Source organism: Camelus ferus, chromosome X (genome assembly GCF_009834535.1).
Source record: "Camelus ferus isolate YT-003-E chromosome X, BCGSAC_Cfer_1.0, whole genome shotgun sequence".
NCBI lineage: Eukaryota > Metazoa > Chordata > Mammalia > Artiodactyla > Camelidae > Camelus > Camelus ferus.
The window spans coordinates 8,637,779-8,659,695 of NC_045732.1; the positions used below are offsets into that span (position 1 = coordinate 8,637,779).

The 21,917-nt window shown below is 41.8% G+C and overlaps 1 protein-coding gene across 3 annotated transcripts in view; it reads right to left on the reverse strand.

Annotated features, from left to right (window-relative positions):
• The window catches only part of NLGN4X (neuroligin 4 X-linked), a 270,570-nt gene that overhangs the window by 108,933 nt on the left and 139,720 nt on the right, over positions 1-21,917 (reverse strand). The window contains exons 4-5 of one of the 3 annotated variants that reach the window (XM_032475307.1): positions 16,461-16,520; positions 12,774-12,926 (exon numbers count right to left, since the gene is read on the reverse strand). The exons of 1 other annotated variant lie outside the window; for it this stretch is intronic. In XM_032475307.1, the coding sequence (XP_032331198.1) occupies positions 12,774-12,926; positions 16,461-16,520 (213 nt within the window). The remainder of the gene's footprint in view (positions 1-12,773; positions 12,927-16,460; positions 16,521-21,917) is intronic. One more of the 3 variants, XM_032475308.1, reaches the window with a different exon arrangement.

A 21,917-nucleotide genomic window follows, 5' to 3' on the forward strand; every position in this document is an offset into this window, starting at 1 on the left:
GTGGAGAGAAGATAGCCAAGTGACAGTTTTGGCTTTATATTTACAGCTTTGTAATTTAAGAAGACAACGTGCGTTGCTGGAGCAAAGGCATGCATTTTGCATCCAATGGGGGGAAATGCTTTTGTTGCTTTTAAGCCAGTGAGGATGTTTTAAAGGTTCAGAGTGATCCTAATTCTTAGAAACACTTTTGCAAAGAGTTGAAGAAATAAAATCTACATTATAGAACTCTACTTTTTTTTTTTAAATAACTCTCAAAATCTGATAGAACTATAAAGACATGCAGATTTAAAATATACATTTTTAAAACCTTGGGCTTTACTTCAAGGTAGGACGCATGCTACCAAACAAAGCTGTCTGCATCCCAGCAAACCTACACGCAGCGAAGATGAAATCCCCAGTGGATGATTCCGACATAAGTTTATGTTTCGAGGAAAATGAAACCTTCAACGCTTGCGAAAAAGCAACAGCTGCTGAGTGGAAGACGTGCAAATAAACACAATTTCCATAAAAGTAGGCAATCGTGGATTTTGACAACCAGGAGTTCACACATACAGCAATAAAAAAAAAAATCCTCAAATAAATTCAGTGTCTGCTCTGTGAATGAGCTTTCATCTTGCAACCTGAAGTCCAAACCTTGGCCAAGACGAATCCCGCCAGAAGGTGTTTATTATCTGGTGAACACTCAGAGGACAAAGGCAAGGAGCGCTGTGACCCCAGCCCTGAAGGAGCTTAGAAACCGGAGACAGGAAGTGGACACTGTCCACGCGAAGAAATAAAGCCACACACATCTGCGTGTGGATGTTTCGGCACAGACGAGGGTGCCGCGGGGCCCCTCCGTCCTCAGAGAAGGGACACACGAAGAAAGGAAGTGGGTCTCAACCAGGTGGAGGCTTCCCAGCCCGTCCCCACCAGGAGGTGCTGGGCACAGGCTGGGACACATGTGTTTGTCATGATCGGGGGCTGGGAGGTGTGACTGGCATGCAGGGGGCAGAGGTTGGAGACGGTGCGTAACATCCTACAATGCTCAACACAGACCCCCGCAAAAGAGAACCATTTGTTCCAAATGTCAGTGGTGCAGAGGTCCAGAAACCATGAAATTGATAATATCCTGAGAATAAGAGGTCATTTCCTCCCCTAGAACTGGAGGTTAAATGGGAAAAAAAATTCCTGAAGACATAACTAGCAAACCAAGCTCACCAGCACATAAAGAGGATTATACACCGTGACCCAGTGGGGGTTTTATTCCAGGATACAAGGTCCGTTTAACATTCAAAAATGGATTAATGTACTGTATTGACAGAAAAAAAAAAAAAAGAACAAAGACCACATGATAATATTTTCTGAAAAATTAACTCCCAATGGAACCAGGTCTAAAACCACATCTAAAACAGTCTAACTCTTAAAAATATATATATAAGAATAAATCAGTATGACCTTGGGTTCGGTAAAGACGTCTTCTTACAGGCAGAAAATGCAAGCGTAGAAAAAGAAGAAAGAGTTAAGCTGAACTTTATCAAAATCAAAAACATGTGTGTTTCAACAGGCACCATGAAAAAAGTGGGGAAGAAACAAAATTAAAGTAAATATTTGCAAGTTGTACTATCTGATAAGGAACAAGTACACAGAACATGTTATTTTAAAAAACAAACAAAGTCTTAACTCAATACTAAAAAATATGCAAATACCCCAATTAAAAAAGGGCAAAGGATCTAAATAGACGTTTCTCTAGGAATACAGGATATACAAATGGCTAACATCCACATGGAAGGAAAGTCAGCATCACTAGGCGTCAGGGAAACGACATTAAAAACGTCACCACTTTATACCCATTAGAATGGCTACGCTCAAAAAGACACAGGGCAACAAGCAGTGGTGAGCGAGTGGAGAAATTAGAAAGCTTTTGCTGGTGGGAATGCAAAATAGTGCATTTATAGGAAACACCCAGAAAACGGAGAGAAGAGATTCGTGGTCCCCTATGTCTTCAGGGATTGGAAAGAGCAGATATTGGGTTGTCTCCTCGGGGTGATGAACGTATTCAAAAATTAGACGGTGTTGATGGCGGCGCAACGCCGTCACTATCCTAAAGGCCGTGGAACTGTTCCCTTCAAATGTGCACGTGGCTTAGAAACTGTTTCAAAGAAGGGACGCAGACAATGAAAGGTGGGACTGGAGACAACCCCCCATGGGTCATTTCCAGGAAGATTAAGAAAGATGAAGGTGCAGGAAAGGCCATTAAAGGAAGCTGGAGAAAGTGCTTACGATGTACGAGGGGCCTGCAAGGGAACAGTTTTGATGAACTATGACTAAGACGCAGGAAGTTGGTTAATCAGACCTAAGAGGGGAAGAAATGGATAAATAGAACTAAAAAAGTGAATACCCAGGGGAGTGGAGTGGGGGGGTGGGGTGTGGGGAAGAGATGGAGAAATTGTTGAGGCCATTTGCACAAGATTCGTTTTTGTAAAGACATGAAACATGCATGGTTTTAAAAAGAAGCAGTCTAGGAAAAGATGGCTGGTATTTCTGAATGATACTACAGGTTCATGTTTAGAAGGGAGAAGAGGTTGGAAAGGAGGAGAACAGATGCTGAGAGGTTCACAAATGTACTGAAAGAGGAACATGGGTGGGGTATCCTCATGTGTTCAAAATGCATAAGATGGAGTTAAAAAATAATATATATATATATATTATATATATATATATTCCAATCTATATATCTATCTCTAACTCTGTATCTATTTACCTGTTTGTCTACCTATATTTCCATCTACCCATGCACATATCCAACCACCCATCCACCCAACCACCCCCTTTCTTTCTTTCTTTCTTTCTTTCTTTCTTTCTTTCTTTCGTTCCTTCTTTTCTTTTCTTTCTATCCATCCATCCATTTGTATGTATTTCCATCCACCCAGCCACACATCCATCCATTCATCCTTCTTTTCTATCCATCCATCTCATCTCATCTCATCTATCTACCTATCTATCTACCTACCTACCTACCTATCCATCCAATCTATCTACCCATCCATCCAACCATCCATCCAAGTCTCTATCCATCCATCCATCTATCCATTCATCTATCCATCCATCCAACCATCCATCCACCCACTCACCTATTTATCTATCCATCCATCTTATCTATCTATCTACCTATCTGTCTATCTACCTACCTACCTATCTTATCTACCCATCCATCTAAATATCCATCCACCCATCCATCGAACTATCTAATCTGTCAGTCAATCAATCTGTCAATCAATCAATCTATCTATCTACCCACCCACCCACCCACCCATCCACCCATCCTACCTAGCTAGCTGTGTATCAGATGGCTAAGAAAAAGTACCACAGAGCCATCTAAACTATCACTAGGATATTTTAGCAAACTCTCAGCAGTCACTTTGAATGACAGAAAACATTTCTCAATCCAAACTGGAAACATTTCGTCATTGTAAAATTGTTCTCTGAACCCCAGTACAGATCTGAGTCATCTCGGTGTAACTGATAGTGCTTTGCTGGGAGATCCTGTCCTACCTATGTCTGTATGAAGTGTGCATCTTTATAAGAATGCATTTGTCCTACCCACTGGTTTCATAGGACATGGCCTTTTGTCCCAGAATATTGGAACCTAGAATAAAAGCTGTTGTACTGAATGCAGTGAAAATCAGTGCCTGCAATCTCAAATAATGAATGGAACCAGGAGAGCTTTGCGACTGGCTTACTGGCGTGAAGACCCCAGCTCATGCACGTATAATGAGTGTTCCATCAGAGGAATGCTGCATTTACCATTCTAAAATATCTCTGATTCTTTGATACTGAGAATTGCACACTTCTTTGAAAACAGCTTTTTTTTTTTTTTTTTTCAATCAAAGGAAAAACTGCCCTGCCCTACCCATTAGGTGGGACTTACCCAATCGCATCTGTAACCGTGTCATTTTATTTGAAAAATACATTGATGTTGCTAAATCTGCCATTTCCAGATTACATTCTGATCCCTTTGAACCTGTGCCTTATGTCCCTCTGGGGTTTATTTCATAAAGTCAGTGACGGACTGATGTGCGATGGAGCAAAGCCAGGGGAGTTAAGCTAGAACAGAACATGCACCCGGAGGTATCACTGCTGTGGGTGTGTGTGCGTGTGTGTGTGTGTGTGTGTGTGTACACGCATGCACATGTGTGTGGACATTTGCATATTCATTCTGTGCTTCTTGTAAAACGTGCAATTCAGGCTTTCAGGCAAATGTGAGGGAAAAGAAAAAAAGAAAGGAAAAATGATCTGCAGAAAGTGTGTAGCCCCAGAGTATTTCAGCCCTGCAGTCTTCGCAGTGCCCGCCCCGACCGCCTTGTGGAGATTTTTCAATTATCTGACTTGGAAGGACTAATTCCTTGCATGTAGCAAGACAGGGAGGCAGGTATGGACTTTTTAGGCAATGTTTATAAAGCATTTCTCGGATGCAATGGTTGCCTGAATCCTCGTTTCCAGCTCACCCAATCAAGCTAATGTGTTTCAGCTCCCAGATTCAGGGCTCCTCCTGTCGGAACGTCCCAGCATCCCCCTGAGCTGAAATGCCTCCATCACACCTTCCTTTTCATGCACAATGGTGCGCAGGCCTCTCTTTCCCCATGATGACATAGACTACTTTCTCCTAATCAACATAAAGGGATCAACCCTTCATATATTGCTTGGGAAACAAAATGAAGAAAACAGGCAAAGTAGAGAAAACAGTTTCTTTCCTTCAGAATGAAGCATCTTAAGAGAGTCTGTTTTGGATGCAAACATTTCCATGGAAGAGCATTTTTAAAAAGTTTTTTATAATATTTTGCTATTTTATTATCATTATTATTCTCTAGAGGTTTTTCACTCAACATTGTAAAATGATTATAACTCAATAAACAAATGTTAAAAAAAAAAAAAAGGAAGAGTATTTTTTTGAAAATGTACACTCTGTGCGATTATTCCAAGGTGTCGTGACGTTCTGGGACCGACTAACTGGAAAGGAGGTACTTATACAATACATTCTTCATTCAAGTGTGTCTGAAGGTTGTGATTTCCAAAAATGGCTCTGGGTGCGAAGGTACCATTCCAACTTCCTTGAGAAATTCTGATTCAGGAGCGGCCAAGACGGCGGAGCAGAAGGACACTCTTAGCTCACCGTCTCCCACGGACACCAAGGGAGACACCCGTGGGCCCACCCATTCCCTAGGAAATTCTGATGCCTTCCTAAAGAGAGCGAGGAAGTTGTCCATTGTGCCACGCATGCCAGTCCATCATTTTGTGCATTGGAGGTTGGGAAATAAAAGGTCTTTTCTACCTTCCCATCACCCCCACAATCCTTTCACATCCCTCATTGCCTGTGTTTTCTGCAGAGTTAGTGTGCTTTCCCCCTTGGCCCCCTGTCACGTGAGAACAGGCATCTCTTTGTTTCATTTTTCATACCAACCTTTCCAGAAAAGGCATCTGTCCCATTATAGCATCTTTTCCAAAAAGACTTTTTTAAATTGAAGTACAGTCAATGACAATGTGTCCATTTCTGGTGTGCAGCACAGTGTCCCAGTCATGCATACACATATGTATATTCATTTTCATATTCTTTTTCATTAAAGGTTATTACAAGATATTGAATATAGTTCCCTGTGCTGTACAGAAGAAACTGTTTTTAAAAGTCTATTTTTATATATAGTGGCTAACATTTGTAAATCTCAAACTCCCAAATTTGTCCCTTCCCACCCCCTTTCCCCAGTAACCATAAGATTGTTCACTATGTCTGTGAGTCTGTTTCTGTTTTGTAGATGATTTCATATTGTCCCCCCCCTTTTTTTTTCATTATAGCATGTTTATCCTGCTGCAATGGTTTCTACATCTACTCCCACGTGCTTCTGAAGTCCCAGGGACGGAACCTTCATCCCCAAAGTCCCAGAGAGAGAGTCCTCACCGTCAGTGAAACAGCTTCCTCATTTGCTGAACTAATCAAATTCATGCAGTCGGCACTTCTAGCCACCAGGAGGCAGAAGAGGAGAACCCAAGGAGATAAATCATTGAGAAACAAAAGCTGAACGGTGGGTGATATTGTCCAGACGTCTTCTGGTTCTTAATCAACACGCCAGCAACCACAAAGACTGGCTTACGGGGTTTCCGAGTCAGTACGAGATGCACAGAGAGCTGCTGATGGAGATGGTGAAAGGCACTGAGTTGGTGTTGGGGGTGGGGGTGGGCGAGCACCTGGGTTTCTTCTTCTTTTTTGCATAAGTTTTCGATCAGGGAAGCAATGCCCACCCTCCCTTCCCCAGTCCAGCGTGTCCACCCTATAATGTGTTATTTGGAGGGTAAACCTCCCTCCCTACCCCCGTCCAGCCGAAGTAGAACCATGTCAGGAAGCACTGGAGAAATGAGACCAGGAGTCTGTTCCCAGACTGGCCAATCCCCTCCACCACCCACCACAGAGGGTCTTATTCGAAGGGTTTTCACGGCTTCCTTCCACCCTCGTTCCGTTTCAGGGTTCTGTGTGGTCCTTCACAAAGGGTCCAGCCTCTGCTTCCACTGCTTGACACTTCTCCCAAACCTCCTTCACTTCTCCATCTTTTTTTTTTTCTCTTTTCCCCTCAGCGCAAGGCTTCATCTCCCCTCTCAACCCCTTGAACTCCTTACAGCATTCTTCCGTCCCTCAGGAACGCACATGACAATGGAGAAAGGAAAGAGTTCCCGTTGGGCATCTCATCAGGGGCAATCTGAGAGGAGAGGGAATACAGAGGACACAGGAGGGGGCGGCACAGAGATCCTTGAAGGCAGAGATGCTGTTTTTTTTTCCTTTATATACACATTTAGGAACTTTGGATTTGATAGGGAAGATGTGTTCCATTCGTAATTGAAACAAAAATTCTTAGTAAAAGATAAAAGCAAAGAAATGAGAGAGAGAGAGAGAAAAAAAGACTCGGGGAAAAAAAAGGCCCAAGTACCAAAGAGGAAACAGTATTTTAACTCCCAAATGAAAGGGAAACGTAAGACCATCTATCTATATGGGAGGCTGACTGCTTTCAGCAGAGGTGTGGCAGGCATGTGACAGGGAGCCACTAAAATACCCGTGATGCAAACTGCTTGTGCGCACGTGGAACTCAGGTCATAGCTCTTTGCAGTGCACGTGAAGCCTCTCCTCCAGTGATGCCCAGATTCATTTTTTGCAGGGAGTCCGACATGGTCTCCAGTATATCCAAGAGATTATAGCCAAACTGCTCTGGCTGAGGTCAAAGGACGGCCTCCAAATGCCAGCCCACCCCCCTTCCATTTCAGATGGAAACGAAGACCCTACAAAGGAGACCAGGAGGCTAGGCGGTCACATTTTCAGGTGGTCACACCGTGACACCATGCTCAAAGTCATGTGCATTTTAATACAAATGCTCTTCCTGTTCTGCCTGTATTTCAAACCAATTCTGTCTTCCATTTTAAAGTTATGATGTCAGTCAATTCAGGTAAATAGTTTTGGGCAATTAATGAGCTTAAAGAGAAAGCCAACTTCAGAGCACCATAACACAACCCTCCCTGAGATGAGAACTGTCAGGAGAGCTACACTACTTGAAAAAGGAGCAGGTGTTCCTCATGGGTTTTTTTTTTAATCTTTGAAAAAAATCAGTTATATAAACCTACAAGGGTAACATTTCTTAAGACCCCAAAGATACCTGTCAGGTGTGAAATTCACTGAAGTCATCATCTGGGGCAATGGTCTTAATTCCATTTATGGGCAACAGACAAGAAGGTAATGGAACGGGCATTACAGGTCAGACACGCAGCTGGCTGGTAAAGCGTGAGATCTACTGCATCCAACAGTTTTTATGGGACAAATGTCGTCCCTGGGGCTGATACCACACCACCTTGGACCACTGTGGACCATCTGTGATGCTTTGATGAAAAAGTGCATCAGGTATCAAGGACCTGCTTTGAGGAACATTAAAGATACACTGTAAACACCGAATCACAATTTTGTATCTAGATCGACCACAGTTTGACACTGGGGGGATTCTGGAAGCTGAATCTGATGTGAGCATGGCATTCCGTTCCCTAAGCCATGTTATAGTGCCTGTAATTCATACTCGTAGACCAGGGTTCCAGTCCCGACTCGAATCCCCATAAGCGATGTCCCTGGGAGTCAACACCATCACCTCCGGGCCTCTGTTTCCTCCAAGGTAAGAGAAGTCATCCTTCTTATGAGGATTCAGTGGAGGAACCCCCGTGGAAGGCACTGCTGAACATAACGCAGGCTCTTCACGAGTCTGGCCCTAAAAGCATGTAGATGAAGACTCTTTTGAAGCAAAATAATTAAAGCCTGCCAGAAGCATCAGATCACAGGAAAACCAGAAAGGGTACACACCTTGTGAGCGACACTCAGATGGACATTTGGACGGAGGCAGAATTCACCTGCTGAAGATGGAAAGGCATGCAAATTGCAGACAAGTGAAGGTAAGACCCACCTACAGATAAATCCCTTCCATAACCCTCAGCGAGGAGGTCTCTCTTTCACAGCAAAGTTCTTTGAACGATCATTATGAAGAGAAACAGAGGCCGATTTGACAGAACTCAAGTTTTCCCTCTATACACGTTTTTTTTTAATTGATAAAGGTATGTAGCAGAATACAAAGGAAATATGCTTTTAAAAGAGCATCTCTTTGAAACTAAACACCTGTTAATTCATTGGCCCTTACGTGGGTATAAATAATTGCTTTATTGTTATGACGTTACAGCCCAGTCTTCTTGGGACAATCCTAGTTTATTTATGGCTTATTAACGATCCTCAAGGGGTCCTGTATGAGGCAATACGTTATATGCTAGTAAGGCTGTGTGACCCAGTTCCAGTTAAAGAACATGTTCATAGTCCAAAAAGCAAGTGTGAAGACCGCGCCCCTGACCTCATACTATGAGCATCTTATTATTTTTGTTGAGTTCGGGTGGTTCCATTTAGACAGTGGTATTGGAAAGAGATTCCATGATGTTTTGGGCCGGATGCAAAGTTTTCCAGTGGCTCCACAGTGATGTTAATAAGATACCCAAGTGATTTACATCACAACAGAGATGTTAAAGCGACTGGGTTTACTGGTTCCTAGTGCTGGGCGCTGAAACTTCACTTACGGACACAAATCCCATGGGTGTTTACAGTGTAGGGACAACAACCTTGCAGGGGGAGAGACTAGAAGCACCATTTATAGACACTCAGAAGAAGGGAGCTGACTTTTTCGGTGTCACATCCCAGACGCGGGGTAGGGGGAAGGTTCCAGCTCATGTTTATCTCATTCTAAAATCTGTGCCCTTCCCACGCCAGCCTCCTCCAGCCTCTCTTCCCGCCGTCATTCATCGTTCCCAGCCTCTCTTTTGGGTGGGAAAATAGCATATGTTCCTCTGTTTAAAAAAAAAAAAATAGTGCTAACCTGCAACGACGCTTTTCCACTCCTGAGGCAGAAAAATAGCACCTAGGCATGTCTTACTTTCAGAAGGAAAAACTCAAACAACTATGTGTGCATGTGTAAATATACAGAATGGGATTTCTTACTGCTCAGCCGTAAGAAAGAATGAAATTATGCCATTCGCAGGAGCATGGATGGACCTAGAGATGATCATACTAAGTGAAGTTAGCCAGACAGAGAAAGACAAATGCCATATGATATCACTTATACGTGGAATCTAAAATATAATACAGATGAACTTATTTACAAAACAGAAACAGACTCACAGACATACAAAAGAGACTTACGGTTATCAAAATTGGGAAGGAGGAGGGATAAATTAGGAGTTTGGGATTAACAGACACACACTACTATATATAAAATAGATAAACAGGAAGGTTCTAGTGTAGAGCACAGGGAACTGTATTTAATATCTTGTAATAACCTATGATGAAAAAAGTGTGTGTGTGTGTGTGGGTATATATATACACACACAAGTAAGTCAAGTAAACTTCAATTTAAAAAAAAGTTGTGTGATTATTTATACAGTGGAATACTACTCGGCCATAAAAAAGAATAAAAGAATGCCATTTGCAGCAACATGGATGGACCTGGAGATCATTATTCTAAGTGAAGTAAGCCAGAAAGAGAAATAAAAATACTATATGGTATCACTCATATGTCACTAAAAAAAAGAAAAAAGGGGACATTCATAAACTCATCTACAAAACAGAAACAGACTCACAGATGTAGTAAACAATCTTATGGTTACTGGGGGACAAGGGGTCGGAAGGGATAAATTTGGGAGTTTGCAACTTACAAATGTTAGCCACTACATGTAAAAATATATTGAAAAAAACAAGTTTCTTCTGTAGAGCACAAGAAACTATATTCAATATCTTGTCATAACCTATAATGAAAAAGAATACAAAAATGAATATATGTATGTACTTGCATGGCTGGGTCATTGAACTGTACCCCAGAAACTGACACATTGTAACTGACTGTACAACAATTAAAAAAAAAAAAAAAAACCTGGATGCCAATGGTTTGAAAATATTTTGAGAGTGATCATAGTGATTTCCCGCAAGCAAAAAGAAAGTGCCCCCTGGCAGTTTGCAAGATCCCTGATGAAGATAAATGTCAAGTCACATTTGAGAAGTCTCTGAGTCCCAGCATGGTCAGCAGAGTTGGCAGACTTTGCTCCCTCCGATGAAAGGGGGTCTGTGGGCTTCACAGTCGCTTACTGGCGGAATGTTAATAGACCGGCATGGAGATGCTAAATTGCTTCTTTATATTTCACAGTCCTGCCTCTCACAGCCCTCTCTGATCTCACCAACAGTTGTTTGTTTTTTTTTTTTTAACTCTCAGCAGCAAAAGGTAAACTTAAAATTTTTCAATGAGACCTGTTCTAAAAGCAAGCTTTCTTCTTTTTTCTTAAAAACAAAACAAAACAGAAATGGAAGGTGTGTCTAATCACCCCAGTACCTTTCCAGATTCACAAAGGGCCCAACAGATAAGAGATCACCCAGTAAAGCTGGTTTCATACCGTTTGGCCTTAGAGGGAGCGAGAGATCAATTTCTTCTGAAATCCAACCTTTCAAGCCACGCCATCACGGCGTGCATTTTGTTATTCCACCGAAGCCAGAACTTGCTCAAAGCCCGTGGCCTCCTGCAGACAGCAGCGCCCAGAGCAGGTGCCGGTACCGGGGTCCCCACACCGCCCTCTCTGAAAGGGCTGCGAGCAGCAAGCCCCGGTACGCGGCTCCCTCTCCCCACCTCTGCCTCAGAATGGACCTTTTATAAAAGATCAAGAAACACCATTTCCTGTTGCAAACACCAGTCCCCAAAGCAACTAGCCAGAGGCTTCTGAAAAACAGTCAGCGAGGCACGCAGCCATCGCTACGGGAAACAAACTGAAGTCATTCTGCAAATATCTGGCTCGTAGCACCGACGAGAAAAAAGGGGAAAAAAGGGCTAAAAATCACGCAACGAGAAGGCTCCGGATTCTAGGCTCTGTTGCTGTGTTTCATGCTGAAAACCAACAGGGAATTTCAGGTACATTATCGATGCTCCAAGAGGCACAAGTTTGTAAACATCTGTGGGTGATTTGCATTTCAAAGTTAGAAAGTGCGTTTCTGCAACTCACCTCCTGCCAGGTCTTCTATGGGCGAAGGTTCCCACAAGTGAAAGGAAAGATGCTCGAAAAAAAATCAAAATGTCAAGTTGGACATAAAATATTCTTGGTGACATTTGCCTATTTGAAGACAACATTCTCAATCGTATTTGTTGTTTCACACAGGGCTGTTAAGCAACTCCATCTTATTTAATTTTTCTTTTTTTTTTTTTTTTTACCGTAACCACCTTGTAACAGACACATCTTGCTGTCATAGACACACTGTTAAAAACCCATTTTCCTGCACCTTCTCAATGGATTTTTGCCTTGAAAAACGACATTGCTACAGAGGCTCGAGTATTTTTCACGAACTGCCTGACAACCGGCAAGATCACAAAAGAAGGTAAGCCTTAAAATATTACCCTCAAAATATATTATTTTTTCCCAACCATCCTCCATTGGGGGAAAATGAATTTAACACCAAGACAACAGAGAGCCCCTCTTGAATTTGTATGCACTTAGCCAAGTGCATCACACAATTTAAATAATAAAGTTCATCGTAAATCATACACTTTGAAAAATAAGTATTTAAATAGTATCATTTAAATGAAACGAAAAATCATAAAGTTACAAAATTCAAATAAGCGTTCAGTTCCACCACATGCAAATATAATATCCACGTTAACCACTGAGCACCTTTTCAAGACACAACAAACACACAAAAAAAAACCATTCGGGGCATTAAGTCAAAGATTTTCCAAAAGGCGATTAACTAATGAACACACCTACAAATCCACAAAAGAAGGCGAGTTATCTGCGGTCATTATCGACTGGGACCACGTGACCCATCACCCATGATCACACGTGTTATCTCACACGTCACCGACACTGTGTTCCTTCCACAGGCTGACGCTGACTAATCCACGCGTTCATTCAGCCCGCAGGGAGAGAAAAGGGCTTTCAATAAAATTCCACTTTCATTGGGTGACCTTGGAGGCTGCTGCGTTTGTCCGAGAAGAGATCGGGGGTACAGGAAATGAAATTCCTGGATTAAAAATGGCAAACTTCAAAAAAAAAAAAAAAAAAAAGCCAAGGAAAACAGACTGTGCTGCATGGAAGTGAAGGAAGAATCACGTCCAGCAGCATGACGTGAGGAGCTGGAGAAACACAGTTTGAACCCACGAGCGCCCAGAAAATCAAACGCCCAGACCGAGGAGACGGGCGCGGTCACTCACCCAGGATTCCCAGCCGGTAGTTCATCGTGATCACGATGACGTTCCCGTAGCTGGCCAGGATGCTGCCGTCGATCATGTTGCCGGTGCCTTCCATGTAAGACCCGCCGTGGATGTACACCATCACCGGCTTCTTACTGTTCTGATTGTGGATGTCTGGAAAACAGGGCCAAGTGAGGAAACACCATAAAGCAATCACACTGGTGGGCGGATGCTTAAATCAAGGGCGAAGGACATGGGTGACTCTCCCAAGTTTCAACTGGAATCCACCGTGTGTCCCTTACTGAAGGATGGACACCCTGGTAAGCCTGCCTAAGGAACATGGTCAATGTTGTGATATCTTCTGCTCATGGGAATGCTGTTTTGGGAAGTGTGCAGACGTTGGAAGAAATGTGTATGCAGATGTATGTTTCTGCGTGTGCCTGCAACACTAAAAATGGAAGGATTTGGATGAAATGCTTACTTCCTCAAGCCCTAGGTGGTGATCTGAATTGAACAATCACACGCTACCTACCACAAAATGCATTTGCATCTTCTAAGTAAGTGTGAAATCCACTTCAGAATGATCATTTGTTTTCCCTCTGACTGCCGTCCTCCGTCAAAGGTGGGACTACAGATTCGTTTTCAAAGGGTCAATGAGAACATAAAAGTGCTAGGGAAACCATAAGCTCTCAGTACAGGACACATGGCGACAAAAAAAAAAAAAAAAAAAGAAAAAAAAGAATAAATGGTTTAAAATGATCAACAGAACAGGAATGTGCAAAACAAAAACAAAACCAGACAACGACATCCAAGCAAGTGTCTTTAATTTACGTGCAGTACCATCCCACCTCAATGCCAAAAAAAAAGAAAAAAAGAAAAAAGAAAGAAAAAGAGATGTAATAAAAATGACACGAGATTCCAACCTCAAGATGACATTATTGAAATGCTACATAGTTTTACAGGGAATATAAACTCCCACTGTGATTTGCAACCAGTGAGTACCCTCAGTAATTATTATTTTATTTAACAGTGATGTAAAAGCCATTATTTTGCGATGGCCTGTGACAACAGAAATTTCAAGACTGTGTGTCCATTTGCAGACCCTGCTTTCTGAAAAGTTGTGATTAAATGATGTGTTTCATGCTAGCCATCCTTCAGGCTTACATTTAATGTTTAAGAACCCTTACTTCAGTTATGATTGTGTCTGGATATGTAGGTACGTGTATACATATTTATGTGCACGTGTGTGTAATTTAAACGTCTGTGTGTTAGCAAAACAAAAACCAAATATATCCGTGTACATTTATTTATTCTCATGTTTTTCTTAAATAAAAACTCTTTTCCCCTTAATTCATGGAGATACTTTGGGACATATCAGAAAGGAATTTTAAGGAAATAACCCCCCCCCCATTTGGATGGTGGGTAGTAATAAAATGAATTAGTATCACCATCTCCAAACGGGCTCCTGGTGGGGGGGGGGGGTCACTATCCAGCATCCCTAAGAGATCACAGTCAAGTACAGAAAAAAGTGTCAAACTGCCCATGTGTCTGCAGACATTTAATCCAAAGCAGAAGAATCTGGACTATTGTCTCATATAAAAACTCAAACAGAGTCAAAATCCCTTAGTAAGCCTTTATTCATCCTATGCTCGGTGCAATTTTCAAATAAACTCCTTGTCCCTATAGTTTGTATAGAGTGTGGCATTTTGCACCATCCAGCACTGTGATCTGCAATTTTAGCCTTTTTTTTTTTTTTTTGAGGTGTGTAATTAGGTTTACTTACTGAATTACTTTTTTAATGGAGGCACTGGGGATGGAACCCAGGACCTCGTGCATGTCAAGTCTGCGCTCTACCACTGAGCTCCCCCCTCTCCCCCAGCTCTTCTTTATTTTATCATTCTTGGCTGCTGGCTCCTCCTGGGCAGGCCAGGAAAAAAGTCGAGACCTTGAGGGCTGCTCCAGGGGCTTCCTGAGAGAAAGTGTGAGGTTGACACACCTCTTTCCTTCTGAGACAGCCAGGACAAGGTTCTCGTGGACACGAGGAGGAAGTAACCAGATGCCGTCTGAGTTCAAAGTTAAAAAAAAAGAATCATCCCCATCACTGGTTCTTGGGATGGAAGGAAACGTAGGCAGCATTCTGACGGTAGTCAAGGTGCATGGCGAGCATTGTGAAGACAGATCGCAGTGATCAGAAGGGGAGGCACTGAAATGTCAGAGCAGAGTCAGGTGCGCATGACATCTGCAGATGGTGTAAGGGAGCAGAGGGGAGGCGTGTGTGGGGATGGATGCTGGAATACTGGCACAAGGGCAGGTGTGCCATGGTCCTTGCGGAAGGAGGGGCTCGCTGATGCCACAGGGGCAGGGAGGAGAGCCCTCCTTTAAGGGGCTATCAGAGGGAGGGCGGACCCTATGAATGCAAAAAAAAAAATTAATCAGTCAATAAACAATCACGTTGACAGAAGACCAGGCGTGAAAGCAATGCTGGTAAAACTTGCTTTCCTGGAGAGCTGCTCATTTGCAAAAGAAATCAGAGAGGGCAGGGAAATGAAGGGAGGGTTAAAGCGGCACTTTTGGGACGTTTTGCTGTCCAGCAAGGATCGCTCACCCCCATTTGAAACTGCCTTTCAGCCAGAGGAGAGGACCCTCGTCCTGGGAAGGTGACTACACGGAGCGCCACGCCTTCTGCAGCTCCGATGGGGAAAGCGTGCTTTCCACGCACACGGCCGGCAGAGCCTCCCCGGGCGGCCACGGCTGATTTTACGACTTTTTATTTTCGTTTCTTCGAAACCATTAATTCTGGTGAAGGAAATGGATACAATGTGCTAGTGGTGGCTTTCACGCCACGTTATCTTCCATCTCCAAAAAAAAAAAAAAAAAAATCACCCTGCTTCTGGTGGATAATCTGTCAAACCATTTGGGATCTTTCAACAAGAAAGGTTCCATAGCAACTAAACATTTTGGGGGTAAAAAAACCATTTTTTAAAGCAGCTGTGGTGTGAAAACAAAGACGCATGGATCTAGCTTTCTGATCTTTTTCAATTCTTTGCTAATAATCTCTTTTTGAAATTAAATGTTGCTAAAAGGCAGTTCTGAAAGACACAAAAACATGTCATTAAAACATTTTTTCATGTATTTCACTGTGAGCCAGAGAGGATTCTTAGAAAAAATCCTACTTTGGAATCAGTACGTTTGGGGAAAAAATAAAATGAAAAACAAACAAAACCAGAAATGCCAGCCCCTCAAAAAAGTTCTCCTGAGGTGCCTCACCATCCACCGAAGAAATTAAGAAGACCAAAGCTCCAAAAGACAATATTAAATTACAAAATAACATTTGGGGGAAAGAAAAGAAAGCACACATGCATGTTTTAAAATTTCATTTTTTCTTCTTGTGACCGAAAAAAAAAAAAGAAAAAAAAGAAAAACAAAAAGGTGAGCTTCCTTGTAAATGACATTTCGTTATTCAGTTGATGTTTAAAAACATTTATATAGGTTCCCCCAGGTGATCTGCAGTCATCTACATGGACATAGGGATTAAAAATGACAGTGGTTTCCAAACAACAATAAAATAAAGAGGCACACCAAAGTGTACTCACTTCAGGTAACAGGAGGAAAAACAGGTTGAAATGAAAAAGAAAAAAAAAAAAAAAGAAGAGAGAGAGATACAAAATCATGCATCAAAGTCGAGCTTGGAAAAAAGCCAAAAAATACCTTCATCTTCACCACGGTCATGACTGCTTATATCATCAGCGTTTTTCTTTGTGTTGGCTCCTGGGGTCATATTGAGAAAGAAAATAAAGGGGGAAAAAAAAGAGAATTCAAAAACAACAGGTTTGCAAAAAAATCAGAGGAGAGATACTACCCAGTAAAAGAAAAAAAAATGCCATACAAAAAGTTGAAATCGATTACGTTTGGATTTCAAAAACATGAATTTGGGAGATGCAAAATGTGTATAAACATAAATATGTCAAGAAGGACTAATTCAAAATGTTACTTGCAAAAAATATTAGGTATCCGTGAAAATGCAGTTTGGAGGTTAACATGACACTACTGTCAACAAAAAACGTTAATGTGAGTTGGAAAAAAAAAAAGAAAATTAAATTATTAAAAAGGGGTTTCCCACATTTTAAAAAGAAATTCATATGAAGTATCCAAATGTTCCTGTAAGTTTAACATATTATAATCTAGATACATTTTTGATATGTCAGCGACACACTTTGGTTAGGAAATTCCATGATGTAAGAAGAAACACATTTAAAGAATCAACATGAAACCACTTCAAGCAAAATATTTAAAATTGACATTCATTTCATGCATAAGAACTTAAAAGCAACCCATTTCAAATAAAATTCAGAAATACCAGTAATTTAAAGATTCACCTGTCACCAGTGGCTAAAGAACTATTGCACATTATTTGTTTCTGTTGCCTATTATAAAAAAAAAAAAAAGACCACTTTCAATAAATATTTCTCAAGTCAAGATAAAACATTATAAATCATGTTTTCCTGTGCTTGAAACACTTATTAAATATTACTTGAATGTTACTGCTACTTCTAAAAGTAAGTAAATAAATGGAGTCACCTACCTGAATGACCTGAAACATAACCCACTTTGAAATTTCCACGTAGGCAAAGTGTATGGCGGGTCCCTTCACCAATACCACCGTCAGCAAACTCCCCATGCTCTCTCTACACGACGCGCCATTTTGGTTTTTGTATTTTGCAGATACGAGAGGCCAAAACATTCACTACCTCTTGAACTGTTTAGTTAAGGAGCTCCATTGCCTTCTTGCTACAGACAGACACAGCCCACAGGGATGGATATCCCAGGGGTGGATAACTTGAATTGTGGCCATCAATCAAAACGGGTCTCTGCCTGCCTCTGTGATGCTCAGACACATGGGTTAGACAGAGAGGGAATCTGGTCACTGTCAGTCACAACACCTATATCTGGAAAACATCCTTTAGTCCACATCTGTCAAAAAGGTTTAATATGTTTTCACACCAGGTTTGAAGTGGCTCAGTCAAGGGTCGAATACTGTCATTTTCACATGCTTCAGGCAGCAATCCTGGTAGGGTGGAGGGGTTGGAAGCCCGATTCCTTGACCTGGTTGACCTTGGGGGATTTAAATATTTGAAATTAAATACTGAAATTGTAGACAATTTCAAGCTGCCCACATAACGTCGCTGAAAACAGCTTGGAAAAGACGTACCCAGGAAAATTCCAGCAATACTACTAGTTTGACCTCATCTACCTGAAGGGAGAATTGGGGTCTCCCAGGAGACCACCTTCTCTCCTTCCAACATGTTCACGTGCAATCTTTTAGAAAGTACCATGATGTGGATGTGTCAATCTGTTACGTTTACTAGCACCATACGGAAATCGGTTCACGTCCAAGAAGTCCATAGCAATGAAAGATCTTGAAACAAACTTAACCCCTATCAAGTTAGCTCCACTGTCTTTCGGTTGTTTGGGTCAGGGTTTATTAATATAATACCTCTTTCAAAGCTGTCTTGTGGGACGAACTGATGGCTAAATTGTGTTAAGAAATCTAAAAGAAACGCCTTTCTTAGAGAACCGGGCTACAGATGATAGAACTAAAGTGCTTGTGTTAAAAACAAGTCCTCATTTCTGAAAAAAAAAAATTCAAATTTTTTTGGAGGAATTTCTAAGTTCCTATAGAAACAGGTCACCTCTTTCATTATGAAAAAAGAAATGATGCTAGAAAAATAAAAGTGCAGTCAAAAGACATGGAATGGATTATGGGAGAGAGAGTGTCTCTCTGATTAAGCTGATTCCGCCCCAGAAACCGTGCCCCTTTCCGGTTGGACTACCTCTCCCTCCCGAAAACATTGAGGGAAGGTCTTTAATGAGGACCCCATACCTGCACGCTGCCTTTCCCGTGAGGCTGTCCTCATATCCCTGCCTCCTTTGGAATTTTCTTCTTGTAAAAATCGTTTGTCTTCCATGCTGTGGCTGGAAGCCCACGAGCATGACGCTGGTCGGGCTCAAGCCCAAACAAGGGATATTTGCAAGGTCTGGGCTGAGTTCAATGCCAGAGCTCTTTCCTCAAGACCCAGTTCTCAATGCCTTCAGGCTCACCATCAGTGCATGAGAGTTGAGTAATCCGGAATCCTTCCAGGGGCAGGGTGAGAGGCAGTGTTCAGGGAACTGTCCCCCCAACAAAGACGGAAGAAAAGGTTCTAAGGATGTACAATCCTTTAACAATTTGCAGAACCCAGCTAAAGTGGAAATCCAGGGTCACCTCTTTGATTCTTCACCAAATTCCTTTGTCCACCAAACTGTGATGTTTAAGAGCTCTACTGAGGTACAATTTAAAAATCACAAAATCAACTCACCAAGGTATGGAATTTGAGGATTTTTTTTTTTTTAAAGTCAATCTATGGAGTTGCCTAACCATCTGCTTTTAGAACAATTCAATCACCCCCAGAAGACTGCTTGCATCCAACTGCAGGTATCTGACGTTCCTACCTTCTATCCTAACTCAGTCAACTTTCTTTCCAGATTTGCCATTTCTGAGCATTTCCTATAAATGAGTTCATATAATATGTGATTATTTTGTGTCTTGCTTCTTTCAGTTAGTGTAATGTTTTCAAAGCACACCCATGTTGTAGCAAGTGTCAGCATTTCATTCTTGTTATTCATATGGACGGATGATCTTCTCCAATGCGGATAAAGCATACCGTGTTAATCCACTCATCGGCTGCCCGCCATTTGTATTGCTTCCAGTTGGTGTCTGTGTACATTCATGTGCAGTATTTTTTATGGACAGATATTTTCATTTCTTGGGGAGATAGCTGGGAGTGTGATGGCTATGTCATGTGGCCAATTTATGTTCAGTAGTTTAAGAAACTGCCAGACTGTTTTCCCAATCGGCTGCCTCACCGTGCATCCTCATATCAGCCGTGTATGTGGGTTCCAATTTCTCCTCCTCCTCCCCAACACCTGTCATTACCTCTTCGGTGACAGGCATCCTAATGGGTGTGAGATGCTGCCTTACTGTGGCTTTAATTTTCATTTAGCTAATGACTTAATCCTGTCAATGATCTCCATGTATTATCTCCTTTGGCGTGAAGTCTATTCAAATATTTTGCCCGTTTTAAAAATTAGCTTATTTTTTTCCTTATTATTGAATGGTAAGAGTCCTTTGTATTTTCAAGAGACAGGTCTTTTACCAGAAAGATGATGTGCAAATCTTTTCTCCGCATCTGTGTCTTCTCTTTTGATTTTCTCAGTGGTGTCTTTTGAAGTGCAAAGGGTTTTAATTTCATGCTTATCCAGCGGTGTCAGCACCATCTATTGACAACACTAGCCTTTCCTCAGTGAACTGTTACGACACTATTCTTGGGAGTCCGTTGCCCATAAATGGGAGGGTTGATTTCTGGGCTCTTTAAGTATATACCGTCTGCATTTCTATCCACATGAGTGCCCTACTCTCCGAGCCTCCTAGCACGTTTTGAAAGAGGGAAAGGTAAGCGCTCTAATCTGCTTCTGATTTTTCAAGGTAGTTTGGCCATTTTAGATCGTCTGCCTTTCCATGTTAGTGATCGACTAATACCGTCAACTGAAGCAAAACAAAACAAAACAAAACAAACAAACAAACAAAAAAACCCCGCCGAGACTCTGATGGAAATTATTTGCTGCACCACAATTTTAAATTAATTTTATATAGCCGACTCTGACCCAGAAACATAATTAGACATCGCCTTTCATGTTCTATGTATATTTAATTTTCTACCCCTTTGTTCTTTTTCCATAAGCTGCTGCAATATTTGCTCTCTCAGACATAACTAACTAAATGGCCTAAGAACCAACCACGTTCTCTCCAGTACCTAATTTAGTCACAATCAGAGCTATGTAAATACAGGTATTAGAGGACAGGGGAAAAGATCCTGCTGGAATTCATTTCGGAGTCAACCCATCCCATGGCTTCAAAAAGGCACCTCAAAGTCCAGACAGGCCCCGAGTTTTTCTCCTGGTCCCCGAAAGGCCATAATAATATTCCTTTACATGGAATAATTAGCATCTCCAGTAAACCTCCAAGGGAAAATGGCTTTAAATATTGAAGGGAATATTTAAATAACTTCAAACAAACGTATAGCCATTCCATGATTAAAATTTAAACATGATTTTATAAGTAAAATATCTCAACGTCCCTAGTCCTGCAGGATGTCCATCCTTTTTTTTTTTTTTTTTACACCCTTTCTTCTGATGTTCCCATTTGTTATTTATCAAAGTTGTCTTCACAAGTCAAACTGTTTATAGTAGTACTTTGTATCACAAATGTAACAGGAACCCAACCCTTTGAAGAGAACTCACAAAAGGTAGACCAACCACAGTCAATGAGGGAGTAATCATCTATGGAAAGCTTCTAGGCGCCGCAGTTAACCTTCTGGGGCAGGAAGGTAATTTTGTATCTGTTGTTTTTAATATATGTTATGTTGCCATCAAGGTATGGAAATCATCAAATAAAGTCATCAGATGGTGTTACGTGATCACATTATTGCATAAGACATAAAGAAATGATAGAATCCCCTAAACCTTCCAAATTATTGCTCTGAACGTGACATTTACTGGTTCACGTAAATTTTATCTTTGTTATCTCTTAAGAGGGCAAATTCCAAGTCCTACTCAGTCTTGTTATCTTAAGTAAATATCTTACCAAGTGCAGCTCTGGGCTAAACGTCGCACTGTTACTTGCAGAAGAAGTCGTGTGATGAGTTATGCGGAAAATAGATGCTCCCTTGGCCATCGCCGATAACGATGTGAGGGATGAACTGGTCCCGAGTCAACAGAGGAGTGCTTCTTGAATCGAATCAATACTGGGAGGGGAGCAGCAAGCACTTAAGACACTCCGGGCTCGCGTGGTAATGAGCTGGATGGGGACTTTCCCAACAAAGGGTCCGTGCCTCATTAGCTTATGCACAGGTACCCCCATCCCCCCCATTCCTTCTCCAAACAGGTTCTGACACTTTAAATCTGCTGGCCCTGGCTAGGCGAGGAGGAGGTGTCCCCAAGGAGGGTACATCTATCCTGAAGGAGGTCACTCCTATGTGAGACAGGCTCGTCAAGGGATGAGGCAGACGGGGCCAAAAATGTCTTCATCCATTTACAGCCCTCTCCGGGCGGGAAGTCATCTGTGACGCG